We start from the raw sequence: 12,452 nt of genomic DNA, 5'->3' as shown, positions 1-12,452 counted from the left end.
TAGCCGGGAATGTTTAAAAGCAGGACAGCTGCAATGTAAAGGCTGTTCTGGCTATCAGATGTTGATCCGTGTTGGAGTTGTGTTTGAGTGGAAGAATAAAGTTGTGTTCTTGCTGAATCACTCTCCGACTTCTTTGTTAAGCGAGCGACTTAACACTGAAAATTTTTATTCCCCCATAAAATCCAAACAATTTTGTAGATCGGTCTGAGATCTGGCCCAGAGAACCCACCTGAGGAGAAGCATAATTTGGCCACATTGCATTTAGAAGGTACTATAAAATAGCTGAGTTTCAGAAGTTTAGACACTTTGCCTTGAGCATAAAACTGCAGAATAAATCTGTCTGTGCACGTGAGTATGCATCTCAGCAAAAATATATTTTGCTATCTCCCTGTTCTTAGGATAAATTCAGAAACATCCCAGGAACTGTGGCCTAACGTGAGCTGGTAAAAATCCCATGTGTGTTAATAAAGATATGAAGTTTCAGCACTGATACTGTAGTATTGTGTTCAAGTGCTGGCTAGCTGTGTAGGCATGTGTGGTCAGTAAAACAAGACTTGTCCCTAGAACGTGCAGCCAAGAATAAAACTGGCCATTCCCTAGCCAGGGAAATGCAGAAAAAGATAGCTGCAGGATCATTAGCAGACCATGTTATCTGATGAGAGGGATCTAATAATGCACAATGGGAAAAAACTAGTACAGACAACCCGTTTATTTTCAAAGGCCCCTTTGGGTAGAGTTTTCCTCTTTGGCATCAGTGCGTGAGGGCACCAAGTTGGGACACTGTACAGATACACCATCACAGGGCTGGAACTTTTGTCTTCAGTCACAAAATGGACCAAAAATGTTGGTCTCACCCCTCCCCGTTCTGCGACATTAAAAACGGGTGCCTTCAGAAGGGCACAGTGAAGCCTTCGCCTTTGGGGAAGAGGCTGCCAGACAGGTCCAGGGAGCCAGGCTGTTTCCCCCGGTCACCGTGCAGAAAAGCTCACCCTCTCCGCGGAAGAGGTGCTGTTTAAAACAATGACAAGCTAAGTCAAAGGGTGCTGGAGCAATTGGCTTGAGTACTGGAGCCAGCCACCCTTTATAACTCTGTCAAGTCCTACTCTCCAAAAGTGGGTTTGTGCATGCGCATTCCTCTTTCCTCCATTCATATGCTAAGACTTCCAACAATTCTCAGTTTTGTCTTGTTTTTTGCAGTGAGGCAAAATTTGGCAAGACTTTTGCAAAACTGGCCTGGAAAGCTGACCCAGCTCGACCCAAAGAAATAACAGCTGGATCATTTGCACGCTTATTCAGAAGGAGCCCTACTCACTGTGGACAACATGGTCTCAGGTAAAGATTTATTTTGTAGCGGCCTCTCACACCACTCAGTCCAAACCAATCATAGGATCATAAAATCACAGAGTTGGAAGGGGCCATCGAGGCCATCTAGTCCAACCCCCTGCTGCTCAATGCAGGATCAGCCTGGAACATCCCTGACAAGAAGGGTTTGTCCAGCCGCTGCTTAAAGACTTCCAGGGAGGGGGAGCTCACTACCTCCCTAGGCAGCTGATTCCACCGCTGAACTACTCTTACAGTCAAAACGTTTTCCCTGTTATCCTGCGGGTACCTTCCCACCCTTAATTTAGACCCATGATTGAGAGTTCTCTCCTCTGCCGGCCACAGGAACAGCTCCCTGCCCTTCAAATACTCCAAGAGAGCCATCACGTTCCCCCTCAGCCTCCTCTTCTCCAGACTGAACATTCCCAAGAAGTCCCTCAGCCTTTCCTCGCAGGGCTTCTTGGTCTCTAGGCCTCATTGCTCATTGCTCTCCTCTGCACACGCTCCATTCTGTCCACATCCTTTTTGAAGTGAGGCCTCCAGAACTGCACACGAGACTCCAGGTGCATCCTGACCAATGTGGTGTACAGCGGGACTGTGACATCTTGCGATTTGGATGTTATGTCTCTCTTGATACACCCCAAGATCGCATTAGCCTTTTTTGTCTCCACACCAAGATTCCATATGAAAGCAAAGTGCATGTCACATTCAGTTTTAAGGCCCCTGGAATTGCATCCCACTAGTATCCCCTCTCAGTGACCCTGAAGCCACTGACATGAGTGGGCCCTGCTCCCAACGTGTGTGCACGGCATCGGAGTTTGGGTGCAGAGCATCTATCCGCCCTCCCATCTCCCTTTCACTTCCTCTTGTGATTCTCCACCAAATAATCTGAGAGAAACTTGCTGCTCTCTGTTACATAATAGAAGACTCAATAAGACGAACCTACTGACACTGGAAGGGAAATGGCACTGCCCAGCTAGCTTGTAAGGAATAACAGTTTTTAAAAAAGCAATCAGCCCTTCCTGAAGCCAGTGGGATGATGCAAGGATGACTGGAAATGCACAATCCTCTTTGGCAGGAAGATCTGCTAACTCGCATGACTGGAAAATGCCCCTGTCACTTACACTGTTTGCTAATGCATTCTCTCCCTCCCACTATTCTGCCCACCTGTAACTCTGAAAAACCAATCAGTGGGCACCAGAACAATAGACATTTCCAAATATTTCTGGGAATTACCAACTGTTATTAGTTTTAGGAAACAGATGTGGCATAATACCAATAATAATGACCCCACAATTTTATTAGTTAATGTTCAAGTACACATCCCTAGTAAATATAATGTCTAAAATAAGATGGTAAAATATCCTGCTACACAGCGGTCATTTGGGGCCGGAGCGCGCCAGAGCACTGCTCCTGTAGCCCAGGAGCTCGCACAAATGGCGGTGGCGGCAAGCCCCGCCCCCAGCTCCCTGCACTGAAGTGCTGCGGCCCAGGGGAGGCCTGAAGAGGCCCATTGCCGGCCTCCCGGGGCCCGTGCTGGAACGCTGCAGCCGGTAGAGACCTGAGGAGGCCTGTCGCTGAGCACTGTGACCTGGGGAAGGCCTTGATTGCGGTGAGGGATCCGTGTGAGGGATCTGCTTTATCTGCCTCTCTGTCTTCTGTTTTCCATCTCCACCCCCCAGCCTCTACCTAGGAAATTTACAGTCTTTCTCCACAGTGGGGACCAAAGCAGCTTTCATTATTCCCTCCTCCTTTTTATGTGCACAACCCTCTGAGGTTGGTTAGGCTAAAATATGTGACTGGTCCAAAATCACGCAGTCAGCTTCCACTGCAAGATGGGGATCTGAACTTGGGAGCACTGTGGCCCGGCGGAGGTCTGAGGAGGCCCGTTGCCAGCTTCCTGGAACCTGCACCTGCAGCCTGGGGAAGGCCTTGATCACGGTAAGTGAGGGATCCACGGGGTTGGGGGTGGTGGGAGAGCCTTCCTCCCTCTCCCCATCTCTTTGCCCTCTTTCTTTCCCTCCTTTCTTTCTCTCTTTTTATCCCCTCTTTCCTTTTTTCTTTCCTTCTCTTTCTTTCCATCTTTCCTTCCTTCTTTCCTTCTCTCTACTATCTCTCTCTTTCCTTCCCTCTTTCCTCCTTCTGTGGTCCAACTCTAGTGAGAAGGGGTTTAAAGGCTGGCTGGGGAAGGGAGGGGGAAGCTTTTGAAGATGCCTTCCCCCTCCCCTTTTGCTTCCCCTTCTGGTGATGTCAGGGGGGTGGCATATGCTAATGAGATATTATGCTGCATTAGCTCCTGCAGCTCTTTTTCTACGAAATGACCCCTGCTGTTACACTAAGGAAAGATTCTCAGTCAGTATCCTGTAAATTTCACTGTACCTTGAATGCAGTTGTTTTTAACTAGGTCTGTACTTATTAATTTCAGCGTTGAGAGGAAAACAGCTGAGCAAGATACAATCTCATAAGTCTTATGTACTTAAGTGGCCAAGTTTTCAAAATCTGCAGCTGGATGTCAAAAGAAAATTAAGGATGGGAATGAGAAAGCATTGGATAAAAGCAAAATTACTCAAGGCTTAAGTTAGGATTGTTTTATTATTTATGTATGTATTTATGTTATGTATTTTATTACTTGTTTCTATGTTTGGGCGTACTGTGCTTTGAATGTTATTTTGAAAAGAAAAAAAAATGATGTTTAAAAAAAATTACTCAAGTGGACTGCAACAACAGGACAAGATAGTATGCTCTAGGGCATTTAAAAAAAAACACCGAAGGAATTCTGGGATAAATACACCCCTTTTCTTTTATGAGGAGAGTTAACAAACTTATTTGCCTGTTCTTTAAGGAACATGGATACTGTAAGTTAAGACACATCCTAACGTACACACCATGTAAGCAGTGTAGACAGCTGTAACAGATGGGCCCATGTGCTCAATTTCTGCCTTGATCTTTTGTCCCCAAACCTCTTGCTCTGAAGGTTATGGCCAACACTGACCCAGGTTCAGTGCTACAGAAACATCTGACAAGAATTCAGTGCTATGTTGAAAGGAATGGCACAAAAAGTTGAATGGAAGGAATAGATATAGCCAGATCCAGGGGAGTTGGGGAATGCTGAATACTGAGTTCCTTTAATCTCAGCCTTCTGTAAACAATATTGTATGCAAATGGAGCACTCTTGTGAGCAATGGAATGTCTGAAATGGGGACTCAAGGAGAACCACCAGAATAACTTTGATTTTAGTGAAAGTTACTAAAGTATTAAAAAGTGCCTGAAGTATTTAAAAACATGTCTGAGCAAATGGTGAATACTTTCCCCTTTACCACTCAACAGATACATTCATTCTCCTCCCCTGATATTGACAATGCAATCCTAAACAGAGTTAGGTCCTTCTAAACCCACTCACTTAATTGGATCTAGAAGGGTATGTATATCTGTTTAGGATTGCACGGTAAGACTGGAGACTCAGAATTGTCTGAGAATATGGAGGTGAGTGTTGGGCATATCTGGCAAGACGTTGTAACACGTATACGTCAGAGGCAGGACACGATGCACGAGTCCATATCATCAGTCTTCATCCTATGGTCAGGGACACTCAAGAAGTTGCAGAGCCGACCCTGTTGCTGTACAGACAGCAAATATATCATGCTTCATGCCTCTCTTTGTGCATATCTAAGCAGATCAGTAGGACACCAAAATGGGGTCAACTCAAGGAAAAGGGGATTTCTCCATAGCTCTGACTTGCGCTCCACACTGGGAACACCTCCTTGGGTTTCCGGCCCTCAGCTCTTTTGGTCTGCTGCTCGCAGTCCCCGCACTGACACCACTGAGGTCATCACTTTGCCTGAATCTCTTGTGGTCACGGGACTCTGGCTTCATGCAGTGTCCTGTCAGATGTCTGCAGCTCAGTGGTTCTGGCTGAAGACTGCTGGTCTATATGGATTCTTCAAGAGCAACTTGCATGTAAGCAAATTTCAATCCCTTTTTAAACAGGCAGACAAGATTCTGAGGCGACAACCCATTAGGAAATTCTTCTGCAAAAATCCCATTCCTTTCAAAGAGGTCAGGAGAACTTCCTGGAGCAGAATAGCTCTTGACTTTACCAAAGCAATTAGACCGTCCCGTGTGGCCTATTCTTAAGCACAGCAAGGCACACAGGACAGATGGCGCTCCTGTTAACTAAGACAGATGAAGTCACTATTTAAGTGGATACAAGCCTAGCTGACAATTCTCACCGAGGAGATTTACTTGGTAGGAAACAAAAAGCGTGATTCTCAAGATCTGCTGTAACTCATCAGTCTCATCTGGTGCCAAAAGAGGAGCGTCTCTATCAGATCTTATGATGACAAAAAGAAGAAGGAGTTGATATCATGTTGTAAGACAAGCACAGAATAAAATAAATAAATAAATGAACGAACACTCAGAAATCCCCCCCAAAGTAAAAAAGCATTCCCTGAGCATGTGCAGAGAACACCCTGGCAACTGTCTCACCGCCGGCCCTGCCACCAGCGCTGCCAGGGTGGGGGGGCGGGAGAAGGATTGGCAGTCCAGCGGCTGTGGGCCACTCAGGCCTCACCGCCACTGGGGAGGGGGGTGCGGGAGAAGGCTTGGCGGCTGGTGGCTGTGAGCCGCTCAGGCCTCGGTGCTGGAGGAGGGAGGGGGGAGCTCCTCCTACTCCCGCAGGCCGGGAGCTGTGGAGAATACTCCCCCCCCCCGCGAGTATCGCGGGTCCCACTTCTTGTAATTCTTATATTTGTCACTGGACAGAACACCTCCTTCTGTTTTCCGCACAGAGGGGGTCTCTTGGCTATTAGTATATAGATTGCTCTTCACACAGCTCAGTAAGATGGACATTCCCCATCTCACTACCACATGGTCTTCACAGAACAATCAACAACTCAGTTGTTTCCAAACTTTCTAAGTTCCATGTCATCGTCTACCAAGGAACCCCTTTGTGTCTGTCACAGACATTGTATCTTATGAAAGATTCTGGGGTATGTTGCAGGGCCCATGCTGACTGGGCCGCACTGTGATGGGGCTTTGCTAAGGAAGACTGTGAGTCTCTGGCAAGCTGCCTTTCAGGGGAAGCTTCTGAATTTCCCATTTAGGAATCCCTAAGCTCTCTGGAGATCTGAAACTTGCCCAGAAAATGGTTTGTAGACCATAGTCCCGAGGAAAGGACCATTTGCCCTGATCTTGTTTGGGTCTTTATATAATCCCATGGCATGGAAATTAACCCTTTGTCCAACTACTCAAAGTACAATGGAACACAATTCACTAGTTAAAGCTATGAACTCTCCAAAACCTCTCAACAACCCGATTTTTCTTCATGCTTCTTCTTGCTCCTATCCTCACAAGATTGCACTCTGCCTTCTCCTTGCCCATTTTTCAGCCGGTATGATCCTCCTTTCCTATGCAAACAGACTTCAGCAGCCTTCAGCTGATTTCTTCTGTCTCCATAATCAAGAGATCTCAAGGACGGGTCTCCCCACTCAGCAAAGGGTCCAGGCAAAGAGAAACCTGTCTGACCTCTACATCACAGTGAGTGGTAGGTCTTACCTGTGAGACCGTGATGCCACATTTCTTGGCTAGTTCCTCTTTGGCTTCCTCACTGGGGTAAGGGTTGCTGAGGTGGGAATAGAAATACTCATTGAGGATTTCTGTAGCTTGCTTGTTGAAGTTTCGTCTCTTCCGTCTGGAGAAATGAAAGACAGTTGGCATCCGTGATCCAGGGACTAACACCCATAGTCGTCAGATGCACGTCAGCTCCCCGACCCACATGATGCCCTAGCAGAACTAAAACGAATTGCACCCAAGAAACTTTCCAGTGTCCTCCGGGGCTTCCCAAAGGGCCAAACTTTCCATGACCTGCAGATGCAAGTCACTTTCTCTCCCAACCTTGCTTGTTTTGAAATGAACAGCAGCCTTCAGAGGCTAGGCATCTGATTGGAGAAGTGGGGGAAGGGATACTTGGCGCTTTCCCCACTGAAATATTTTCTGATCGACAGTGACTTTCCTGTGTTGCTGTTCCTACACTTGAGGAGTGGAAAGAAGCCAGAGAAATGTTTAGTACCCCTCCTCAAGGGGCATTTTCCCATTCTTGATGGAAGTCTCCAAAGGCTGCTTTTCATTACAAAAAAGTTAGGAGACACTTTCATATATCTATAATCACATCTATATCAACACCAATTGCCAATATAACCCAGACCATGCACGATGGGAAGTGACTGCCTGCTTGCTGGAGGCTGTTCATGCCTGCTGCTGCATGTGAACAGGTTTTTAGCACTGGCACTTTGTAATGTTTTATATTTATATTGTCATGACTTTACTTAGTTCTGTTTTAGCTAAGCTGCCCTGAGCCTGCTATGGCGGGAAGGGCGGGGTAGAAATCAAATCAATCAATAAATATACATGGCATAGCCCTTAATCTTTTTTTATTATTTAAACTTTTATTATCGGGATATTACATTCCATCTTAAACAATCACACATTTTATCAAATAGTTCAAATATCCCATTTTCTATTACACCCCCATATCCACCCCCTTGCTTGGCTTCCCGCAATGCTTATATCCAGTTATCTATTTACTCTTAACATATTCCATCTTTATTTTTCTGTTAATCACTTTCTTAAAACTTTAATTTTTTACTCACTATATTCTATATCTTATATCTTATCCTCAGGTAACCTCATCTATTTGACTATAGATTACTTCATTTCTAATACTCTTCAAAACACAATAAGTTGTTTGTAACATCCCAGTTGGTCTCCAAGTATTGTTTAAAGTCTTTCCATTCTTCAAAAAAGTTTTCGTCCTCTTGATTGTTTAGCTTTCTTGTGATTTTATCCATTTCAGCCATAAACACAACTTTTTAAATCCAATCCCATTTTTCTGCCCTTAATCTTGTGTGCGCTCTCTCTCTCTTTCTCTCTGCACCTCCTGGGCCAAGCCCTTTTACCTTAAGGAGTACCCATGAGCCTACCTGTTCACTCCAGTCATCTTTAGGAGCTCTGCTTTGGATGCCTTTGCCATTTGAGGCCAGACAGGTGGCAACTAGAGAAAAGGGCCTTCTCCGTCGTGGCACGAAAACATTGGTACTCCCTCCCCCGGGAAACTCATCCGTCTCTCTCTCTCAATCTCTTCTGCCAGTGGGTGCAGACCTTTGCTTTGTTTCGTTTTGCATCCCCCCCAGTAACGGTGACTGCTCTGCTCTCAGGTGTCTGTATGTGTTTTCATCAAATTATTTTATAATTTTAAATGCTGTTTTATTATTTTAAATTGAAATGTTTTTATGTTTCACAGTCACTGGCTTGGGGCCCTGATCGGGTGGAAAGGCAGCATGGAAATGTTTAAAAAAATAAGATTCACAAACTAAGCCCTGGCGGATCTCGCCAGCAGTGCTAACATAAAAATGCAATAGTCTGCAGGATCAGGGTCGTGGCCCATCTAGTCCAGTATCCTGTTTCACACAGTGGCCAACCAGTTGCCTGGGAGGCCAAATAAACAGGCACAGTGGCCATGGACCGCCCCCTGTTCTTGCCTCCAAGCACTGGAATTCAGAGGCTGACTGATGTACTCATCATAAGAACATAAGAAACGCCAATGTTGGATCAGTCCAAAGGCCCATCCAGCCCAACAGACTGTATCACACAGTGGCCAGAAATACCAGTGCCATCAGGAGGTCCACCAGTGGGGCCAGGCCATTAGAAGCCCTCCCAACTGTTGACCCCCCCAAGCACCAAGATGACAGAGCATCACTTGCCCCAGAGTCCCTATCTATACCTTGTGGCTAATAGCCACTGATGGACCTCTGCTCCATATGCTTATCTAATTCCCTTTTGAAGCCGTCCATGCTTGTACCTGCCGCCACCTCCTGTGGCAGTGAATTCCAAGTGTTAATCACTCTTTGGGTGAAGAAGGACTTCGTTTTATCCGTTCTAACCCGACCACTCAGCAATTTCATGGAGTGCCCACGAGTTCTTGTATTGTGAGAAAGGGAGAAAAGTACCTCTTTCTCTACCTGTTCTTTCCCATGCATAATCTTATAAACCTCAATCATGTAACCCCTCAGTCGTCGTTTCTCCAAGCTAAAGAGCCCTAAGCGCCTTAACCTTTCCTCATAGGGAAAGTGTTCCAACCCTTTTATCATTCGAGTTGCCCTTTTCTGCACTTTTTCCAAAGCTATAATATCTTTTTTAAGGTGTGGTGACCAGAACTGCACACCACCACCTTGAACAACTTTGTATCATCCGCAAATTTAGCCACTTCACTGCTTACTCCCATCTCCAAATCATTAATGAACAAGTTAAAAAGCAGTGGACCAAGTACTGATCCCTGCGGTACCCCACTGCTTACCACCCTCCACTGAGAAAATTGCCCACCTACACTCACTCTCTGTTTTCTATGAACTAGCCAGTTTTTGATCCATAAAAGGACTTGTCCTTTTATCCCATGATTTTTGAGCTTGCTTAGGAGCCTTTGATGAGGAACTTTATCAAAAGCTTTCTGGAAGTCAAGGTAAATAATATCTATTGGATCCCCCTTGTCCACATGTTTGTTCACCCCCTCAAAGAACACTAACAGGTTAGTGAGACAAGATCTTCCCTTACAGAAACCGTGCTGAGTCTGCCTCAATAGGTTTTGTTCATCTATGTGCCTACTAATTCTTTCCTTAATAATGGTTTTCCACCAATTTACCCGGTATCGACGTCAGACTGACTGGCCTGTAATTTCCCGGATCTCCTCTGGAACCCTTTTTAAAGATGGGAGTGACATTAGCTACCTTCCCGTCCTCAGGAAAGGAGGCAGATTTTAAGGAAAGATTACATATTTTTGTCAGGAGATCCACAAGTTCACGTTTGAGTTCTTTCAGAACTCTCGGATGTATGCCATCTGGGCCTGGTGATTTATCAGTTTTTAAGTTGTCTATCAGTTTTAGGACCCCCTCTCTCGTCACCTCAATCTGACTCAGGTCTTTCAACACCCCTCCTGAAATCAGTGGTTCTGGAGTGGGCAAGCACCTCTCATCTTCCACAGTGAAGACAGAGGCAAAAAATGCATTTAGCTTCTCAGCCATTTCCCTATCATCCTTCAGCACTCCTTTTACCCCTTGGTCATTCAAGGGCCCCACTGCCTCCCTGGCTGGCTTCCTGCTTCTAATGTATTTGAAGAAAGTTTTATTGTTGGTTTTTACGTTTTTTGCTATATGCTCCTCATATTCCCTTTTTGCCTGCCTGACCACAGACTTGCATTTTATTTGCCATAGCCTGTGTTCCCTTTAATCAGCCTCACTGTGACTAGCTTTCCACTGCTTAAAGGAATCCTCATCATAGCTAGTAGTCATTGATGGACCTCTCTTCCTAAAAAAAACTGCCTAGTCCCCTTTTAAAGTCATCTGTGCTCATGGCCATCACTCCATCCACTGGCAGCGAAATTGCCAAACAAACTATCCATTGAGTAAAGTGTCTTTCTTCTTGTCCACAGTGAATCTATTGTCCATCAACTATTTTGGGTGCCCCCAAATTCTAGTATTAGGGGAGAGGGAGAAAAAGTTCTCTCCGCTTTCTCCACCCCATGCATAATTTTATAAATTTTTATCATGTCCCTCCTCTGCCATTTTTATCGAAGCTGAAAAGTTCCAAATTTTCAGGCTGTCTTTGTAAGAAAGGGACATCCGACCACCTTAGGACTCTATGAACCAATTCACGTTAAGACCAGGCCTGCAATATTTTGAAGCTTTCTTTCATTTCAGCTATTCCAGCTGGAACATATCTGAAAAGCACGGTGAATTATGACCCTAGTCCGTGTCTTTAGCTACTGGCTCTGGAGAAAGAGGCAAAAGGTTATGGTTCCAGTGACAACAGATGCTGATGGTCCCTTCCATGTTCCAAGGGGTCCAGTTGGGTGACATGGCACAGGAAAAATGGCTTCTGCAAAACGCAGATACCTATTTTTCCCATCCAGAACAGGGAGAACCTGCACAATCAGGAATCTCACTGGCATCACAGGCATTTGTCTGGTAGCTATCTGAGTAGGAGCTAAAGCCCCATCACGTGATGACTGCAGGGACTGGTCACACTGCATGATCGCCCGCTGATCTGCTAACTAAGCAGCATGCGGGTCTTCTCTAGAGGTTTATGCTGGGGGGGGGGGAACACACCCCTGTATCCAAACATTGTTCCTGCTTCCCCTGCTTCTAGCTGAAGCAGCGTTGCAACATGGATCTTGCCTGATCGGGTTTGCTCAGCTGAGCTCCTCATCTTATTGCCATATGGGTGGAAAACTGACACTGCAACGGACTAACTCACAAAATAAAAATGCTGGCGTTATTAGCATTTCCAGCGAAACACAGATTCTAAATAATGCATATGTGCTGTTAATTTCCTGTGCAATGAATTCAAAGTAATAAGCCATTCTTCTTCACATTTAATTTAACCATATATAAAGTGATCATCCTATAAAACATCTTCTAAACTTTCCTAATCCAATCAGTTAAGGAGGAACGGACTCCTTCTATCTTATTTGCTATCTCAATCCTAGCCTCCATGATTAAGCTCCTGATCAAGGCTGCGGTCGCACACACCAAATAATCCACTTTCAATGCATTTTCCAACTGGATTTTACTGTGTGAACTGGCAAAATCCAGTTGGAATGTGCACCGAAAGTGGATTGAAAATGGATTACTTAGTGTGTGTGACAACAGCCCAAGTTTGATACCTGATTTCGTGCTGGAAAACAATAATTTAGCTCACCAATCTTTAGCCCTGTCAACGCTGGCAATACTTCCCCTTAGCACCAATTCACTCCAGGTTAAAAATGCGAAATACTTGCCTCTTTTCTTAAAGCAAAAAACAAGCAGAGCAGCCTTATTGCTAAGTTTGCAAAAGTTACAGCCTACAAAGTATGCTAATATACAACCCTGTTAACGGACAGACTGTGGGAAAAAAGGGAAGCACCTCTTTCCCAAGGTACATTCACTCCTTGTTTTCAAAGATGAGAAATTAATATTTTATTGCTGAAATTTGTACCTAATCGTATCTCTAATAACTATTCTGATTTTGCACCATTTTTGTGTCTAAACTGCATTTTGGAACTTTTAAAAATGTACAAATTATTTCAGTGTATTGAGACCCAATTA

The 12,452-nt window shown here is 45.0% G+C and overlaps 1 protein-coding gene across 1 annotated transcript in view; it reads right to left on the bottom strand.

The window, feature by feature from the left end:
• The window catches only part of LOC107107275 (pre-B-cell leukemia transcription factor 1), a 306,057-nt gene that overhangs the window by 42,776 nt on the left and 250,829 nt on the right, over positions 1 to 12,452 (bottom strand). Inside the window, exon 4 of the mRNA XM_015407546.1 lies at positions 6,874 to 7,009. Coding sequence (XP_015263032.1) covers positions 6,874 to 7,009 — 136 coding nt within the window. The remainder of the gene's footprint in view (positions 1 to 6,873; positions 7,010 to 12,452) is intronic.

Source organism: Gekko japonicus, unplaced genomic scaffold, assembly GCF_001447785.1.
Source record: "Gekko japonicus isolate JY-2015 unplaced genomic scaffold, Gekko_japonicus_V1.1 scaffold1117, whole genome shotgun sequence".
In the NCBI taxonomy this organism is placed as follows: domain Eukaryota; kingdom Metazoa; phylum Chordata; class Lepidosauria; order Squamata; family Gekkonidae; genus Gekko; species Gekko japonicus.
This window is presented reverse-complemented; position numbering and strand designations above follow the sequence as displayed.